The sequence below is a fragment of the Dipodomys merriami genome, unplaced genomic scaffold, assembly GCF_024711535.1.
Source record: "Dipodomys merriami isolate MVZ:Mamm:240054 unplaced genomic scaffold, mDipMer1.0.p SCAF_5, whole genome shotgun sequence".
In the NCBI taxonomy this organism is placed as follows: Eukaryota; Metazoa; Chordata; class Mammalia; order Rodentia; family Heteromyidae; genus Dipodomys; species Dipodomys merriami.
Window position 1 is genome coordinate 32,788,581 of NW_027206068.1, and position 20,606 is coordinate 32,809,186.

The 20,606-nt window shown below is 34.1% G+C and overlaps 1 protein-coding gene across 1 annotated transcript in view; it reads right to left on the bottom strand.

Moving 5' to 3' along the window:
- LOC138810082 (cadherin-related family member 4-like) overlaps positions 1 to 20,606 on the bottom strand; it is a 115,416-nt gene that overhangs the window by 12,346 nt on the left and 82,464 nt on the right. Inside the window, exons 17-18 of the mRNA XM_069997265.1 lie at positions 17,770 to 17,911; positions 17,342 to 17,595 (exon numbers count right to left, since the gene is read on the bottom strand). Of these exons, the coding sequence (XP_069853366.1) occupies positions 17,342 to 17,595; positions 17,770 to 17,911 (396 nt within the window). The remainder of the gene's footprint in view (positions 1 to 17,341; positions 17,596 to 17,769; positions 17,912 to 20,606) is intronic.

Consider the following 20,606-nt stretch of genomic DNA (forward strand, 5'->3'; position numbering starts at 1 on the left):
GCATATATTTACATAACATTTATTACAAGATTTTTTTCACATCTCTTGTTTCACTTGATCCTTACAACATCTTTTGAACAATACAAGCAACTATTCTAATCCCTCTAGTAACCCATGTGCACTGAGTAAATATTTAAATATGTATTACATGCAAGCTTGATTGTACTTTTTTAACTGATGGTTCAAGTCACTTTCAAATAAATGAATTTGGGAGTATGTCATATTTCTCCATGCTTTTGTAGCTTAATTAATGAAGATCTATGTTATGTTTTAAAATTATTTAGAGCTCTCAGAAGATAATGATCATGAGAACAATTTGTATTTGATCTACCTTCATTTCTTAGAGTAGCTGCCTTTTTTCCCTCTGCTCTACCCTGTACTCTGCTGGTCTCATTTCAGTTCTACACATATTGAAATTAGCTTTGTGCTGTCTGTTCAGCAAAGTCCTAGATTCCCAGCATTGATGCTAGATTTGCATCTATCACCCTGTCTTCTGGTTCTGCTTCAGCCCTGCCCTGTAGAGCTCCACACATTCTGTTTCTCACTAATCCATGTATTATCACATACATGGTCTTCATTTCTAGCATTTTTTTGTAAGTATCTTTGCTGTTTCTCATATTCTTCAAGCTGGAATTTGATACATTTTCTGCCCTACATTTATTGACTCTGTTAACAAAATGTCAAAATGAGATGTCATCTATTGGATATAAATCTCTACACTTGCTGGGACTTATACATTTTGTACTATGCAACACTTTTCTTCACTTTATTTCATTCTTTTTCCTTTGGTTGTTGTTCTGCTCCCTTACTGTACTGGAATTCCTCAAACTTTAAGCATTTCTCTGTTTTTTCAGCCTTCCTGTTTTTGTCACTTACTAAATCTGTGACATTAAAGAAATTATTTAATTTCAGGTGTTTCAGCATTTTTTTTGTGACAAGGACAAAACTAGTTGAACTTAAGAATTTGATGAAATCAAATGGTGTATTTAATGTGAAAATTGTATGCACAGATAGATTTGCAAGCAAGACTAGGTAGGAAGTTGTATTCGAATATTATTTTTAGCTGAAAAAAGGTCCCCAAAATTATTTCAATTATTCTATCCTGAACTTTTTGGAAATCAGTTTAGATCATGTACATATTACTGTGCAAACTGTACCCTTTCTGAATTTGTTTCTAAATGTAGTTCAAATTTTTTGTTCAATTGTCTCCTTAAGTTTACATAAGGAGACAACAATAAAATACAACTGTATTTGGACAATTTAGCAATTGCTTCCAAGCAATGAGCAGAAGGAGTGATAAACAGAATGGCTGAGGACTGATAGAGCTTTGTATCTTATCAGATATTTATCTCAGCCACAGGTATATCACCACCAAAACAAAGAACTTTCCCATCTGTCATTTTGTCATGCACTAAGATTCTGATAGCTATGTGCAGTTAAACTTGTCTGATTCACATCCTTCATTATTTAACCTGTTATATTTTACAGAAAAGACAATAGTAATAATGTTTCTTGTCATGAAATCTTTTGTCAGTGGGTATTAGATTCATGGCAGATGAAGTCTACATCTAGTAGATTAAAATTTACATTATTTCTACTGACTTTCAATAATTTCCTTTAAATCTCACAAAAAAACCTTTAAAAAATAGTGTCACTATGAAACATGTGCCTGAAATCCTTGTTACTCGGGAGGCTGAGATCTGAGGATCATAGGTTCAAAGCTAGCTCTGGCAGTTCATGAGATTCCTATCTCCAATTAATCACAGAAAAATCATAAAGTGGTGCTGTGGTTCAGGTGGTAGACCACTAATCTTGAACAAAAGGAACTCAAGTACAGTTCCCAGGCACAGAATTCAAACCTCAGGACTGACAAAAGAAAAAAATAGAAAGTGAATATGGAATTTTGATTCAAGATTCATGTTCGTACACTGTGTCTCAAATATTTTAACTACAGATTAGATTTTGTTGGTTTTGTTTTGTTTTGTTCTTTTGGTTTTTGCCAGTCCTGGAGATCCAATTCTTGGCTTGACCACTGTCCCTGAGTTTCTTTTGCTCAAGGCTAGCACTCTACCATTTGTGCGTTAGCACTACTTCTAGGTGTTGTTTTTTTTTTTTTTTTTGAGTAGTTTATTGGAGATAAGTCTCACAGATTTAGATGCTTGGGTTGGCTTCAAAGAACAATCCTCAGATCTCAGCTTCCTGAGTACCTAGGATTAGGTAAGAGCCAGATTTTTATATTTAAAGTTATATTTAAGCTGTGTGTGGTGGCTCAAGCTTGCAATCCTATATACTTCAGTGGTTGGGATTACAGAAATGAAGTTTGAAGCCAATGTGAGCCCAAAATGTTCCCAATACTTCATCTCAACTAAGGGCTTAGTACAGTGGTTCAACCTGCTTCCATCACAATGGATGATACACAAGATTGGGTTCCTTCATCCCAGAAACAGGAAGCAAGTAGGAGAATACTTAGGCTGGCTCAGGCATAAAGGAAACCCTACCTTGAAGTTAACAGGGAGTGTGGGGGAGAGGGTAATGGGAAACAAGCATGTTTCAAGTGCTGGAGGTCCTACCTAGCAACTGCAGGGCCTCTGAGATTAATGCCCAATACTTCCCCAAACGGTATTTTTAGTAGTAAACCTCTACTAATTTAAGCAGAAACACTGGTTTAAGCTATTTGCTAAGAAAATTACTACAAAATAACTGATATTACAAATAAATTTAGGAAAATTTAAAATTGTAAAGAGGACTGCAAGCAAGATTTCAAGATCTGGTAAGCTTACAGCAATCCCTGACATTGATCTATTCTGCTGATGTGTTATGTAAATGAAATCTTAGATACAAATTTAATTAATATAAGCCAATAAAAGAGAATGACTATGAAAAATAAAAATAGCCTATGGGAAAGTATCTTAAAACATAAAGATAGGAGCTTAAAGTCATTAATTACCAACTGTCATTTTTCTACAAATACACACCATACAGCAAGATATTACTTAAGGAAACAAAGAACATGATTTAAAATAAAATTAATTTATTTGCTCAATGATTTGATCATTTGATTATCTACATTATTCCTTTTAGAACTTTCCCCTTTATGTTTTCTACACATGTTAAATCCTCTGTTGGCTTCTAATTTACAAATATATTTATGTAATAAATCAGCTTTACTAATTACAATTTCCAAAGAAATTCTATCTCAAAATGAAATAGTATTGAGTTTGAAATCAATATATTTAAATAAATAACAAATTAAGTGATAAAAAATTAAAGTGAAAAGAACAGATCTTATGACTCGTAAGACATATATAACAGATAACTCAGCATATATGATGAAAAATATTGTTATTTATTCATTTTTGGTTGTGGGGCTTGAACTCTGGGCTTGGGCACTATCCCTCAGCCCTTCTACCACTTGAGCCATAGTGCCACTTCTGGTCTTATAGTGGTTAATTGGACTTTCCTGCCCGGACAGGGTTTGAACCGCTATCCTCAGATCTCAGCCTCCTGAGTAGCTAGGATTACAATGTGAGCCACTAGTGCCTGGACAATATAGTTAATTTTTTAACTAAGAGCAAAATGTGATTTACTTATAGGAATGTTATTTCCAAAAACATTTAAGCTACCAGAGATGAGCATAAGTAATGTTCTCTTTTTTTGGTTAGGTATAATGCTACTTTTCTTAAAAATAAACTAGACTTTAATGGTTCACTTTAAGTAAAGAGTAATCAAACTGCATCAAGAAATTGTATATTACCCCAGATGTAATTAGCTTATGAAATAAGTATATGTACATCAAATTAGTTTTCTTCAATGTTATCCAGAGTATATCAAATAGTTCCTTCTATAATTCTTCTTATATATATTTTTATCTGTTTCCTAATGGAAGTCTGATGATCACAAAGACTAAGAAATAAGTTAATTCTTGCTATTTATTTATGCAATTGACTTTCTTGTTTCAGAATGGTCAAATATGCCACAGTACACATGCAGTTACATAACATGTCACTTCTTAACACAGTTAAAAGAGAAATGTTTTTAGAGTCACCAAGAGACTTTAATCTTAACTATACCTGAAGAAAGAAGAGTGATCCTAGCCACTTTGTACCCATGTCTACATTTTAAGAAAAATAATTACATAGTCTTATTGATAGAAGTTAACAGAAGAATGACAAAAGAGATATAACGAAAGATTCCCAGAATACCCATAGATCCACAGGAGCTTTGCTTGCTGTTTCTTATGGGATAATACATACACAATATTGCCATATACATCTGTCTTTCATGCTGTTAGATCAAATAAAATGGACAAGCTTCCCTTTAATGTGCTTCCTCACAGCCTCTCCTATTTCTGGCCAACCATAAATGTATTACGTTCATCACCGGTAACCCATTACCTCAATCTTTCTTACTGATTTATACTTAGAATTAATTTGAGGTAATGGTGGCAGATGTGTTACAATTCTGCACTGCATTTAAAATGTTTACTATATTTTCTTTTATTCATCTTGTGAAAGTAATGTAAGTCATTTCTTGCTCTTAGAAAGATGTATTTTTTTTCCTAAAGGAGTGAATGAATAATGGTTTAAGAAATACAGAAATAGTAGAATGACAAAGCACACATGTTCTCTGGAAACAGACAACTAGACATCTAAGCTGGAAGACTGGCTGTCAGTTGAGTTGAGCAAACCAGTTTCCATTTACAACAATACTGCTGGATTAGTAAAATTGCCTTGAGGAATCACAGTATCATATGTGAGTTTATATCATGGTGTAGGACGAAACACTTGGTACTCATTATTAATACTTCTATTTTGCTGTTTCAGTCTTCATATTAGAAAGACTAGGAACAAGAAAAAATTAGCTTAATGTAGAGGTCAAGTAAACAGAAATAGCACAAGGAACTCCCTCTCCAGGTGTACAAGGCAGAGTAGCTGTTAAGATACAGATAACCGAAGTAATACATTTCTCTAATCTCTGCTGAAGTTTTACAAAAAGTAGAGAGTAGACTCAGGTTAGCAGAAAGTGTGAGTTATACTTTGACTTTCTCTAAAAGTCACACACTTCTACCAGTACTTGATCCTTCACAATGGCCATGGTACCATATTGTTCCTTGAATTGAGAGTTAAAAAATTTATGGTATTTATTTATTTATTTTGGTGGCTTAGTTTTTGCTTATTGATATACATAAGTATTTGCTACTCTTACTCATTTTTTTTGTCAGTCATGGGGTTTGAAATCTGTGCCTGGGCACTGTCCCTCAGCTCTTCAGCCAAGGCTAGCACTCTACCACTTGAGTCACAGTGCCACTTCCGGCTTTCTGATGGTTTATTGGAGATAAGAGTAACATGGACTTTCCTGCCCTGGGTGGCTTTGAACCACTATCCTCAGATCTCAGCCTCCTGAGTAGCTAGGATTACAGGCATGAACCACCAACTCCTGGCTTACTCTTATTCATTTTAAGTTCTTATTTCTATCTTCTTAGTTCTACCAAACAATTAAATAGATAGGTACACAAGTGGGCTGATAGAACTGATAGAAGACAAAATCAAAAGAAATTTAGTATATGGTATTTATATATAACTATTCCTACTATGGCCAACCTATTTTGATCTTCAAAAGATTTAACAATCAGACTTCAACAGTTGGATGGATCGTTAACCATAGCTTCTCATTATTTGTAGTGAACCAGCCTTATTGAGCTCCACTGTTCCAAATTATTGACTGATGACAAAGTGCTTAGCATATTTGATTGCAAATTGTTTTATGGCACATCTGATAATATGGATTGGTTTGGATAAGTCAAAAGCAGCCTTGGAAAACTATTGTTCCTAGAAGATGGGCATAGCTCTGAAACCATGTATAAGGTTATAAAGATTTAAACATTCAATGTTGCTAAGCAGTCCCCAAGTCCTACGAATCTGTCTTTAAAGTTCAGATTAAGTGAGAGACATTGAAAATAAATTACAGTTTTGCCACTCTCTGAACCTTAAGCTTTTTTCTCAGTTCTTTACTACTGGAGTAAGTCTCCTTTTGTTATACTGATATGCATTTGTGAAACATGGATGTTATCAAAAGGAGCTGATGAAATAGATTGGAATGATTTATAGACTTTCACCTCTTTATTCTTTCTGTTGAAATCAGAGTGAAGAGCATAGTTATAAATTAGGATGATTTAAAGATTCTACCATCCTCCTTATAGTCCAAGTGGACATTAGTTCTGGAATTTTTATTGTAGGCTCAATTTGCTGTACACAGATACTTTCAAGAATTTTGATTCATAATTCCTTGGGGGTTATATTTGCAGGAAATGGTGTCTAGCCAGTTACCTCACTGTCTCTTTAGACAATCTGGATTTAAATTGGAAGAATTTAATTCAGTTCATAAAAAAAGTTCCTTTTTTTCTTCTCTGCATACCCTGAGAGGAACCTCTGAATGAGCAGCAACAGGTTTAAAGACATAAGTTTAAAGACATAAGAGACAATTTACAATGAATCAGATCTATTCATTAATCGGTGAGCAATTTGAGACTCATTTCTTATTAACTTTGTAACTAAGTTGTCTATAATTAAGATAAGATTATTTCTTCCTATTTTCTTTCCTAAACTTCAGGTATAATTTCCCTATTCTAACCTACCAACACAAAGTGTCCAGCTACTTAAGGAACATTTGATACAATTTTTTCTACAGATGTGCATGAGTAGCTTATCTTGCTTTGTTTGCTTTATGCAAATGGAATATATTTTGCTCAGGGAAACATACTTTTTACAAATTCAGATACAGTATGAAACTCTTATTTTTAGTGAAGCAAGATTTAATAATTTGGGATTTACAAGGCTCTGAAAGGGAATATAAAATTGGAAAAATATATGGAATATTGCTCTACAGAGAAGGGCCACATTCTGCACCAGTTCATGAACCCCCATCACTCCCAATTAATAAATATCACATACCTTTCATACAACGTATGACATTGCTCCTTTGACTTATCAAGTATCGTACTTGGCATTGTAAAATATGCAGAGATCTTTATGGAATGCCTTCAGTCAATTACCATTAATGGAATACCTATATATTTTTCAACATTTTGTTAAAATTTTACACTTAGAGTGAATTTCATGTTGAAGATGTTTCCTATAATATTTATAATATAATTTAATTCATTTTAAATTACTTTGAACTTTTATCTTCAGACCATTATTTTTGTAAAGCTCACAGACACACATCATTAACAATCTGGCGCTGAGAGGTTCTATTTCTGTAATGGATTTTTAGAGTTATATTTTAAAAGCAGATAAAATTCTTGCAGTATACTTTAACCACTTTAAATGTTTTTTAAGTTTTCATATCCAATTCAACATTCTAAATAGAAAGATCTGTCTTGTAATAATAATAATAACAGATATTGCCTGTGAGTATAATGACTAAATTGTAAGAGAGATATTCTTAATATTCTTTTCCATAATATGTTATACATCTATAAATTCTATTGCTCATACATATTACAGAAGTATAAAATCATTTCTATGTGAAGGTCTTATTTTATGGCATAACTTCTCTGGATTATTAAAACAAGCTCATTAGCTGCTTTCCTTTAAACTTCTTTCTTTTTCCACCAATATCTCCTTCATGTTTATTTCTATTCAAAAACCGTCAGCACATAGAAATATCTGATCTGATCTGGTCATTTTTATTTTTCAGTTTAGTGTTTATTTCCTCCCTGTATGGAAACCTTCAAATTTTTGCCACTTTTCTGAACTTATTTAAGCCATTTATTCTCAGATATTCTATTAGTTATAGATGGACAATTTTATCTAATCTATTCAAGTTTGAATGCCAAGACTTGACTGTGAAGTAAGTACAGAGATAACCATATGTGTATATTTATATATATATAATATCCTTCACCAGATAATTTTATAACACAATGAAATTAAGTGATATTTAATTAAGCTTTACATATATTGTTGTTTCAAGTGGAGCATGAAAGAATCTACCTGTAATCTCAGCTACGTGGGATGTGGAGGAAATAGGATAGTGTAGTTAAAGTTTAGAGTATTATTTCAAAAACAAAGCACTAATATAATATCTGGGAGTGTGGCTCAATTGATAGGACATTTGTCTACTAGGTACAAAGTCCTGGGCTTAACCTTCAGTGCAGAAAAAGGAAGGAAGGAAGGAAGGAAGGAAGGAAGGAAGGAAGGAAAGGAAGGAAGGAAGGAAGGAAGGAAGGAAGGAAGGAAGGAAGGAAGGAAGGAAGGAGGGAGGAAAGGAAGGAGGGAGGGAGGAAAGGAAGGAAGGAAGAAGGAAGGAAGGCAGGCACCCAAGGGGGAAATGTGGGAGGGAGTAGAAGGGAGGGAAAGAGAAGGGAAGGGAATAAAGAGAAGGAAAAGGAAAGAGGTATAAGGAGAATAAAAAACTTTAAAAACTACCTTAAAGCATAGGTCTGTTTGTGTGAAACATAAGGTATGTGTGTTTGTCTACTTGCTAACTCTTAAGCAATTGGAAGTTAACCTATTGAGGAATTATTTCTTCTCCTTGCACAATGGCTAAATTACAGAATTTGTAAAATTGCTTCTAATTTGGTAATAATTTGTGCAAAGAAAGGCACATATATCTCTCTACAGAGATGTGGATATTATACAAGTAAACATACCAACATTAAAGCTGATATGGCTTATAGCAAATACCACTTATTTCTTGGATATAAATTCATAAGTAACAGGTTGGCAATCATTTCCAGACAGCATTAAGTGGTCTGCCTCTTTTAACAGATTCAAGTACTTTGATAAAGGAAGTATATGTATTACACCACCACTTGGCTCAACTACAATTCTAAAAATCCTTCCATATCACACTGCAACACTTGTTTTATGCTGTCTATTATGTTTTATTATAATGCTTCCTGCTTTGCTAGAGTTTTCTTTATTAATCAGGAATGTGGATGGTTGAAATCCATGTGTTAAAGTAAGTAAAGATATTTTTTCCCCGTAACAGTACACGTTAAGATAATTTCTCACAATGGACTATGATTCAGCAGAGAAGGTTGACTCAGGATAGGGAAGCAAGGTTTATGTTTTGCCAGAAATAGAAAAAAAAACTGTACATTTTTTAGTGTTATAGCATCTTTCAGTATCACCAATAATGTAATTAACTCTTAGGCAAATTATATTTGATTTAAATAAAATTATTTTAGTATATACTTGTGAAATATGAAACAAAGCTTCATAATTGCAAACCCCAGGATAAGGAAAGGGACTAAGAACTACTTTAATTATCATCAAATTATTCATTCTTAAAATAGAAAATTATAGAGTAAAGCCAGATAAAATCTATAATCAAAACTTCTGAAGTAGATGACAAAGATTTAAGACTACCTTCAGAGTACTTTAAGAGTACCTTGTTTAAGGATATTTGGTGACTAGATTACTGTATTAAAAACTAGCAGCTTAATAGAACACATAAACAATCTGATATATCACTTCCTTTTTATTTATTTGAAGCTATTTTTTGTGTTGCCTAATTCATTGAAAATACTATAAAAATCATATAATGACTTAATAGATACTTATTGTTCAATCACAGTAATTGTCAATTCACACCATTGTATTTAATCCTTACCCTTTCCCACTTCAAGTAATTCTCAAGCAAAAGTTAGATTTTTATTGTTGTTTTTATTGTTTGTTGCTGTTTCCAGTCCTAGAGCTGAACTCAGGGCCTGCGCACTGTTCCTGAGCCTCTTTGTGCTCAAGTCTACTACCCTACCTCTTGAGCCAGTGTTACTTCCACCTTTTTCTGTCTAGTTTTCTGTTTTTGTTTTTGTTTTTTTGAGTCGCATGAACTTTCCTACCTAGGCTGGCTTCAAACGATGATCCTCAGATCTCATCCTCCTGAGAAGCTAGAATTACAGGTGTGAGCCACCACTATCTGGCTGAGATCTATTGTTTTTAACATTAAAATAAGAAGATCTTTAAATATTCAAATGTATGATTCTCACAATGTTTTATTGCTTGGTTTAATTCTAACAATTTTTATGGCTTGTTTTTCTTCTTTAAAGACCTGTCTCTGTCCAAAAGTTATTCAGATAGTCTCTTAATTTTTTCCTTAAATGTATCTATTTAAAAAATTGTCATTAAAATCTAATTCATCTGAACTCAAGAAAGGTAGAGGAATATTCCTACCTCAACTATATGCATTACTAAATATCCAATTATAATTCTTTGAATCTATCATTCTATTGTCTTTGCTCAATAGTAATAATTTGACATGTTGTATATATCTATACAAGTTGAGTATATATTAGGCTATAAAGGAAGTCTCAACTGATGTCAATGGGTTGAAATCTACAAAGAATTATTTGATCTGATTATATAAAAAATCAGAATAGGTGACTAGAAAGTTCCCCATATCTTTATAAATTACATAAATGAGAAATATTTTGAAATAAATGAATGGAAATACTATATAACAATACTGTGACATAGTCAAAATGAAATCTAAGCCTGTATATTTACTCTGAGGTATATTTTTCTTCAGAGTAGAAACCTGGGCTGGTAGTTATTTTCTTTCAGTAACTTAAACACTTCCACAATTTTTGGCTTTCATCAGTTCCATGATAGTCAGCCATTATGACAACAATCTTTTGAAATAAATGTTTTATGCTGACTATAATATCTATCATGAACTTTTTTCTCTTTCACTGAAGTATATTAGTTTCACTGCTTTCTCAATATTCTCCTGTATATATTCTTCTTTTTTTTCTTGTGAAAATACTGTACAGAGGAGTAACAATTACATGGGAAAGATAATAAGTACATTATCTCCCGTATATATTTTTCTTAGGGTAACACTATGCCTTGTTCCCTGACACTTTTTTTCTTTTTACAGTTTAAAAACCTATATTTCACATTTAATATTTTAAAACTACATTGTTATCTTCATTATCATGGAGAACTCAGGGCTTTTCAGGTCAAATTTACTCTATTTCCCGCTTATATTAAGTAACATTGTATTGCCATTTGATGTGTTAGGTGTCTACTCATAATCTTAATCCAAGATAAACAATAGTAGTAAGTAGGGTTATGTAAGAGATGATTAGGTCTTGAGTGTGAGGCTCTTATAAATGGAATTAGTAGAAATGAAATTCAAATGTTCATGATATTCAACAAAAACGAACACACAAATTACCAGCTCTCTGGGACACAGCGAAGGCAGTACTCAGAGGCAAGTTTATAGCTCTGAGTTCCTACATCAACAAATTGGAGAGATCTGAAACCAACAATTTAATGAGACATCTGAGCCTCCTTGAAAAAGAGCAGCAAGATAAACCCCAATCCAGCAGATGGAAAGAAATAATTAAAATTAACTCAGAATTAAATGCATTAGAATCCAAAAAAACTATAGAAAAAAATCAACAAAACAAAGAGTTGACAGACCCTTAGCAAATCTTATCAGAAAAAGAAGAGAACACAACCAAATAAATAAACTCAGAGATGAGAATGGAAATATCACCACAGAAACAACTAAGATTCAGAACAATATAAGGGAATACTTCTCAAACCTTTGTGGTAATAAGTTTGAGAACTTGGCAGAAATGGACCTTTTCCTAGCAAATATTGACATGTCGAAACTAAACCAAGATGAGTTAAACCATCTTAACAGGCCCATATCAAGCATTGAAATAGAAACAGCAATAAGAGACCTCCCATCTTGGAAAAGCCCAGGACCAGATGGCTTTACAGTGGAATTCTACAAGGCCTTCAAAGCAGAACTCACACCAATACTCCTCCAACTCTTCAATGAAATTGAAAGTTCACTACCGAACTCATTCTATGAAGCCATCATAACCCTCATCCCAAAACCAGGCAGGGACTCATCAAAGAAAGAGAACTATAGACCCATTTCTTTGATGAACATTGATGCAAAACTTTCAACAAAATTTTGGCTGATTGACTTCAATAATTCATCCAAAAAATCATACACCATGATCAAACGGGATTCATTTCAGGGATACAAAGCTGGTTCAATATACACAAATCAAATATTATAATTCATCACATTAACAAGAGCAAGAATAAGAACTACCTGGTTATCTCAATAGATGCAGAAAAAGCATTTGACAAGATCCAAACCCCCTTTATGATGAAGGTTTTGGAAAAATTAGGAATCCATGGAACATTCCTCAATACAATAAAGGCTGTATATGGCAAACCTACATCCAGCAGGATACTTAATGGTGAAAAACTAAAGCCATTTCCTCTTAACTCAGGAACAAGACAAGGATGTCCACTCTCTCCTCTTCTCTTTAATCTAGTATTAGAATGCCTAGCTACAGCAATAAGACAAGATGCAAACATAAAGGGGATCCAAATAGGGAAAGAAGTAAAACTCTCCCCCTTTGCAAATGACATAATCTTGTATTTAAAGAATCCCATAGACTCCACTCTCAAATTACTCAAGCTGATTCAAAATTTTGGCAAAGTAGCAGGGTATAAAATTAACCCTCAAAAATAAATGGCTTTTGTTTGCCAACAATGAGAAAAGCGTGGCTGAAATTAGAAAAGCAAGTCCTTTAGTAATAGCCCAACAAAAAATAAAATACCTAGGAATTAACTTAACCAAAGAAGTGAAGGACCTCTATGATGAAAACATTAAAAACCTGAAAAAAGAATTCAAAACAGAACTTAGAAAGTGGCAAAACCTCCCATGCTCCTGGATTGGAAGGGTCAACATTGTCAAAATGGCAATACTTCCAAAGGCTATCTACAAATTCAATGCAATACCTATCAATATTCCAAGCTCATTCTTCAAGGAAATAGAAGAGGCAATCCAAAAATTCTTGTGGAACAATAAAAGACCCCGAATAACAAAAACGATCCTTAACAGAAAAAACAGTGCTGGAGGAGTATCAATACCAAATTTCAAACTCTACTACAAAGCCTACTAATCAAAACATCTTGGTACTGGCACAAGTACATACCTCAGGACCAAGGGAATAGAATTGAAAACCCAGAAATAAACCTACAGACCTATAGCCATCTAATCTTTGATAAGGGAGCTAAAAATATAGAATGAAAGAAAGACAAACTCTTCAGTAAATGGTGCTGGAAAAATTGGTTAACTACTTGTAGAAAACTAAAACTAGATCCCTATATATCACCCCGCACCAGAATCAACTCCATATGGATCAAAGACCTCCATGTCAAAGCAGACACTGAAAATATTACAGGATGGAATATAGAGACCCAGAAACACAACAAATCAAAGAAAGTTTGGACAAATGGGATTGCATGAAATTGCAGAGCTTCTGCATGGCAAAGGACATAGCTAGTAAGATCAAAAGAAAGCCCACAGATTGGGAGAAGATTTTCACTAGCCATACAATGGACAAGAGTCTCTTATCTAAAATATACCTGGAACTCAAAAAATTAAATCCCCCAACAACAAATGCTCAAAAAAATAACTACCCGATAAATAAGTGGGCTAAAGACTGAAAAAGAAACTTCTCTGACGAGGAAAGAAGGATGGCCAATAGACACATGAAGAAATGCTCAACCTCTCTAGCTATAAAAGAAATGCAAATCAAAACAACATTGAGATTCTACCTCGCCCCAGTTAGAATGGCTACACTCAAGAACTCTAATAACAACAAATGCTGGAGGGGATGGGGACAGAAGGGAACCCTAGTGCATTATTGGTGGGAGTGTAAACTTGTTCAACCACTCTGGAAAGTAGTATGGAGGTTCCTCAAAAGACTCCACATAGAGCTCCCCTATGACCCAACAATCACACTTTTGGGCATTTACCCGATTGATCACAAACAGGACTGTACTAAAGCTACCAACACAACTATTTTTATTGCAGCATTATTTACCATAGCTAAGATATGTAACCAACCCAGATGCCCCTCAGTAGATGAATGGATAAAGAAAATGTGGTATATATACACAATGGAATTCTATGCCTCCATCAGAAAGAATGACATTGCCCCATTTGTTAGGAAATGGAAAGGCTTGGAAAAAATTATATTAAGTGAAGTAAGCCAGGCCCAAGAAACACAGGTCCCATGCTTTCCCTTGTTTGCAGTAACTAGTATATGTCTGAGACAGCTCAAACAGTCAGATAAGTTGATGTTAGATAAAATGAATCCCAAGATAAGTATTCAAATGTTTTTCTTTCATGTGATTGTATCTAACATATTTATAAGATTATTTCTTTGTTGCTTTTTATGTCCCTCCCCAACATTATAACCCCTGCTTTCACTGTATTTGATGATATTATAATTTGTGGAGGGGAAGGGAAAAAACAAATCATTTAAATAGGGATCTAGGGGGGGCCCATTGCAACAATGAGCTGTACAAGTCGTTATGTCATAAAATGAACTTTACAACTTTGGAGGGAAGGGGGTAATGGGAAGGGTTGGGAAGGGGAAACAAAGGAGGAGGCTTTAATGCTTGATAAGAAATGTACTCATTATCTTGCCCATGTTAATTGTAACCCCTCTATACTGTATTTTCACAATAAAAAAAATGGAATTAGTGTCTTCCAAAAAGAGAACTGAAAGCCAGGTGCTGGTGGCCCACACCTCTCATTCTAGCTACTGAGGAGGCTGAGATCTGAGAGTCTTGGTTTCCATTCAGCCTGAAATACAAATCTCAGAGATTCCTATCTCTACTTAATAAGCAAAAAGCTATACAAGAGATGTGTTTATGGTTTAGAGAGCTGTTTGTGAGTTAAAAAACAAGGAAGAAGCAAAAGCCCTTGAGTTCAAATCCTATTACCAGTATACACACATAAATACACACACACACACACACAGAGTAAGAGACAAGAGAGACAGAGACACGAGACAGAGACAGAGAGAGACAGAGAGAGAGAGAGCAATAGAGACAGAGATAGAGAAAGAAACTGAAACAATGTCTAACCCTATTTTTAAGGTGTGAGGAGAATGTGGTGATGAGAAGTGTTTAAAGGCATGGCAACAGGAACCTACCATTCTACTCTTTCATTAATCATGGACTCCACAGCTTCCAGAAATGCAGTTATAAATGCATGCGGATTCTAGCCACTCCATCTATAGTACTTTTTTTAATTGTTAACTCTTTTCTTGGTACTTTTTTAAAATTAATGAATCCTGTTTAATCATAGTATGAGATTTTTTTCTTTTTTTTGTAAATTTTTTTTGTGAAAATACTGTACAGAGTGGTTACAGTTACATGAGCAAGGTAATGAGTACATTTCTTATCATGCATTGTTGTCTCCTTTGTTTTTCTGTACCATCCCTTCCCTCCCACTTCCACAACTACACTACACTCCCCCACACCCACCTCCCCAACCCCCACCCTGCCTAAATTGTAAAGTTCCTTGTTCAACAGTGTCTTGTACATCTCATTGTTACAATGGATCAACCTGTATCCCTATTTAAACATTTTGTTTTTCCCCTTCCTCTCCACAAATTAGACCAACATCAAATACAGTGAAAACAGGGGTTATACAGTGGGAGAGGAACATACACACCAACAAAAAAAAATCAAATGGTACCTTATAAATATGTTAGAAACAATAGCAAGAAAGAAAAAACCACTTGTGTCCCTATCTTGGGGTTCATTTCACTTAACATCTCTTACTTGGTCATATTTTCATAGCTTTTGACCTTTTCTGCTTATCCCAGACATATACTAGTTATTGCAAATAAGGGAAACCATAGGACCTATGTTTCTTTGGGCCTGGCAGACTTCACTTAAAATAATTTTTCCAAGTCTTTCTATTTCCTAACAAATGGGACAATGTCATTCTTTCTGATGGAGGCATAGAATTCCATTGTATGTGTGTGTGTTTGTGTGTGTGTGTGTGTGTGTGTGTGTGTGTGTGTGTGTGTGTGTGTGTGTGTGTGTGTGTGTCACATTTTCTTGATCCTTCATCTACTGAAGAGCATCTGGGTTGGTTCCATATCTTAGCTATGGTAAATAATGCTACAATAAGCATAGTTGTGCTGATAGCTTTAGTATGGTCCTATTTGTGATCAATCAGGTAAATGCCCAAAAGTGGGATTGCTGGGTCATAGGGGAGCTCTATGTGGATTCTTTTGAGGAACCTCCATACTGCTTTCCAAAATGATTGAACAAGCTTACACTCCCACCAACAATGCAGTAGGCTTCCCTTCTGGCCACATCCTCCAGTATTTGTTGTTATTAGAGTTCTTGATTATAGCCATTCTAACTGGGGTGAGGTGGAGTCTCAATGTTGTTTTGATTTGCATTTCTTTCATGGCTAGAGAGGTTGAGCATTTCTTTATGTGACTATTGGTCATTTTTATTTCCCCTTCAGAGAAGTTTCTCTTTAAGTCTTTAGCCCACTTATTAATGGGGGCGGTTGTTTCTTTGAGGACTTGTTGTTGGGGGATTTAATTTTTTTGAGTTCCAGGTATATTTTAGATATGAGATCCCTCTCCATTGTATGACTAGTGAAGATCTTCTCCCAATCCGTGGGCTTTCTACTGATGTTGCTAGGTATGTCCTTTGTCATGCAGAAGCTCTGCAGCTTCATGCAATCCCATTTGTCCAACCTTTTTTTCATTTGTTGTGTTTCTAGGTCTCTATTAAGAAAATTTGACCTGTGCCAAGGAGACCTAGGGTTTCTCCTATTCCATCCTGTAATGTTTTCAGAGTGTCTCCGAGGTCTTTGATCCATTTGGAGTTGATTCTCGTGTGGGGTGTTATAGCTTTAGTTTTCTACAGGTGATTAACCAGTTTTACCATCAACATTTACTAAAGAGGCTGTCTTTCTCCCATTCTATTTTTTTTAGCTCCCTTATCAAAGATTAAATGATTTTAGGTTTGTGGGTTCATCTCTGGCTTTTCAATTCTATTCCATTGGTCCTGAGGTCTTGTCTTGTGCCAGTACCAAAAATTCATGTATGGTCCTTTTGTTTGTGTAGTTTCAGATAACCAATGCTAAGTATGTATTTTGTCTTCTAGTAAGATTATGGTTTTCAAGTAAACAAGCTTCCACATATCTCTTTAAAATACCAATGGTTCTCTGCTTGTAATTAAATCTTCCTGATATTACTTTACATTAGAAAAAGTACACAATGACAAGGATCAAGAGAATTAGTAAGAATTCCAAAATAAATTGCATAAGCACTTATTTAGTGGCCAACAACTCTAATAATGCTAATAATATACCTTTATTTTGATGAGGAAGATTTGATTGTGTTAAAGTAACTTTTCAGTAATATCTTTTATTGACAAAACAAAAGTCTAATTCCCATGAGGGTTCCCCAGACTTCTCTGTTTATGACTAATTCCAACTGTTTTCTAATTACCATTCATCCCAAAGTACTTACTGTAGTTGTGGTCGTTTTCTTAGAAGGAGTTGGCTGTGTTATAATCCAAGGAAGCACATGAATTATGACTGTAGAAGTGGCTGAGAGCTGAGTAGCTTTATTCCCACCTAATTCATCAGTAACCTCAATAAGTAACTGGAAAGTCATGGGATCTTGAATCCCTTGAAACACATCATACTGGAAATCCTGCCTGATGGCCACAGAAGGGGGATCAACACCTCGCCTCCAAAGTGTGAATTGGTTATTTGTATTTCCTGAAAATGATGAAGTAATAAAACAGAAAAAACTGTATTATATAGCTATTTCTATTGTCTGACCTTTGTATTTAAAAATATATTTCATGGTATGCTTCCAAATCTATATGAAATCTCACATGAGTATTTTGAATAATAACACCACCAAAGTGAATTTGAATTCATATGTCTTACCTCTTAAAATTGAATAACTCAAATGTTCAGGTAAAGAATCCCTGTCTGAACAGTTGAGTTGAACAAAAGGACCATTAATATTGGAAAAAATCCAAGCTTCTATGTGTGGTGGATTGCATACAGGAGGTTCATCATTTATATTCTGTAACAGAAAGGTAGTAAGTCTGATTATATTTCAAAATCTTGTCATATTTGATTAATTATTTTTTAAATTTTTTTATGATACATTATAGTTTAGTCAACTATACTTTGGTAAGTCACCATAATTATTATTTTTTATGTGAGCAGTATATTTTAATATTTCATAATCCTGAAAACAGGGGAAATGCCAGGAAATAAAAATGTTATGTTTTATTTCTAATTTTGTGAATTAAGTTCTAAGTTTTATTTTACAGATATCTATTTCTATTTAATTTTAAAATTATTAAATTTAAATTTTAAAATTAGATTAGAATCTCCCAATATTTCTCTTTATTTCAAAAGATAAATGGCATGGCATACTGAATATTTAAAGCTATCTTTAAGTAGTTGTATGCAGGGGTTTAAATTCTACTTGTCAGCTTATGAGTTCAATGAATCTTAATGTCACCCCTTTTATCTTTATATATTTGTTTGTTTGCTTATTCATCTATTTATATTTGGTGTGTATCCAGTGAACTCGGGGCCTGGGCACTGTCCCTGAGCTTTTTTGCTCAAGGCTAGTGCTCTACCATCTGAACCACAGTTCCACTAGCAGCACTTTGGGTGGTTAGAGATAAGAGTCTTACAGATTTTCCTGCCCATGCTGGCTTTGGACCATGATCCTCAGATCTCAACTTGCAAGTAGCTAAGATTACAGGCATGAGCCACTGGCAACCAGCTCATCCCTTTCCTCTTTTGACTAGAAGTATTTTCTACCAAAAATATGTGTATCTTACTATGATACAGATGTACTCCTCAGAAATACTTGCTTATATTCAAGAACTTCTGCATTCAGAATCCTTTAATTCTGAAAAAAAGACAATCTAGTAGAGTATATGTCTTACACTGGAAACCGAGGCTCTCAGAAGATAGTTTGAAAAGGGAAATATTTGAACTTCATGGTTCTTGCACAGTATAATCTAGCATATAAAGTACGAGCTTCTAGCCACTATCTTTAATAAACATTGTTCATTATTAAAGTAACTATTGCCTTGATGTCTTTAATTACCCACAAATTGCTATGAGAGGTCTCAAGCATTTTCTATGTTTTTCCCTAATTCAGACAGTTTTAGTATTGTTTTGTCATGATGTTCATAGTATCTATTTTTAAAGGGTTCTAACTCTTAAGAAAGATTACTAATTTCTCAAAATAAAATGTGAAAATCAGTTTGTGTCTTTGACTGAGGAAAATACAATCTCTAATTTTTATTATTTTTCTTACTTTATGAACATCTATTATGCTTTCCCACATTGAGTTCACTCTTTTTAGAAGCCAACACCAAATAAATTTTATTTTGTCTTTCTTCACTGAAGAAGTAGCTTGGATTGTTGTATTGTTTGTTGGAGGCCATTATAAGGTGCTTAACAACTTAAGCCATGTTTAAATAAAGTACTCATTCTTTGTAATTAAATCTTCATTGATCATATTTTCCAGAAGAGAGATGAATAGTTTCCTCCATTTATGTATAGCTCAAAAGATGGAAAGATAATGTCTGCTCCTTTAGTAAGAGGAAATAATTAAAACTGATATGTTGAAGTACACAATATAATGTAGACTAAATCACCTACATATATATATGTGTGTGTGTCTGTGTTTGTGTGTGTAAAACCACACAATAACCCTGTGAAAAAGAGTACTAATACACCTTAGAACAAAGTGAAAAGTAGATAAAAGTAAAATATTCATAAATATATATTAAATGGCAGAACCAGAAGACAAAAGCATGTGACTTCAGAATCCAAACCTTTAACGTATATTCCATGCTGTCACTATTTAATATGGAATTTTATATGACTATAATCATAATAATAGCCTAGCTCTATGATATGCTTGCATGAAAACAACTTCTGGGGCTAGGTTTTGTGATATGTGCATATAATCCCAACTATTCAGTAGGGAAAAAAAAACCAGTAGGATTGTGAATTCAAGGTTAGGCAGGACAAAGTTTGAGCAACCTACCTCAAAATAAAATAATAATAAAATGAGATTTGAGGTAAGCTACACAGACTTTATCTCAAAAACTAACTTAAAAAAACTAAATAAAATGAAATATCTGCTGTGGAGCAAATGATAGAGCACTTTCCTCAAAAGTATGAGACCTTGAGTACAATCTCCAATTACAAAAACAACACAAATAAAAGTGTTACTAATTGCTGGGTGCTTGTGGCTCCAGCCTGTCATCCAAGGTACTCAATGCTATGAAACTCTTATCTACACGTAACTACCACAAAGCCAGAATTGGAGATGTGTTTTAAAGTGATAGAGCTCAAGCCTTGAGAAAGAGGGGGAAAAAAGCTCAGGGACAGCAACCAACCCCTGAGTTCAAGCCCCAGGACCAGCACAGAAAATAAAATATTTATAGAAAAGACATTAGAGGCACAATCTAGAACGCATTTCCCAAATGGATAATAAGTATCTAAAATAAGAGGGAGGTAGCTGTGTAATGAAATAAAATAATTAACTTACCTTCATTATTAGCTATTATGTTCTATTCTTATTTTTTTTCTGGGATAAAATTTAGAAAAACTGATTCTGTTTGGGAGACTATAATATTAGTATTCAAGAACATTGAACTGGGCTGGGAAGGTGGCTCAGTGGTAGAACGCTTGCCTAGCATGCATGAGGCCCTGGGTTTGATTCCTCAGCACCACATAAG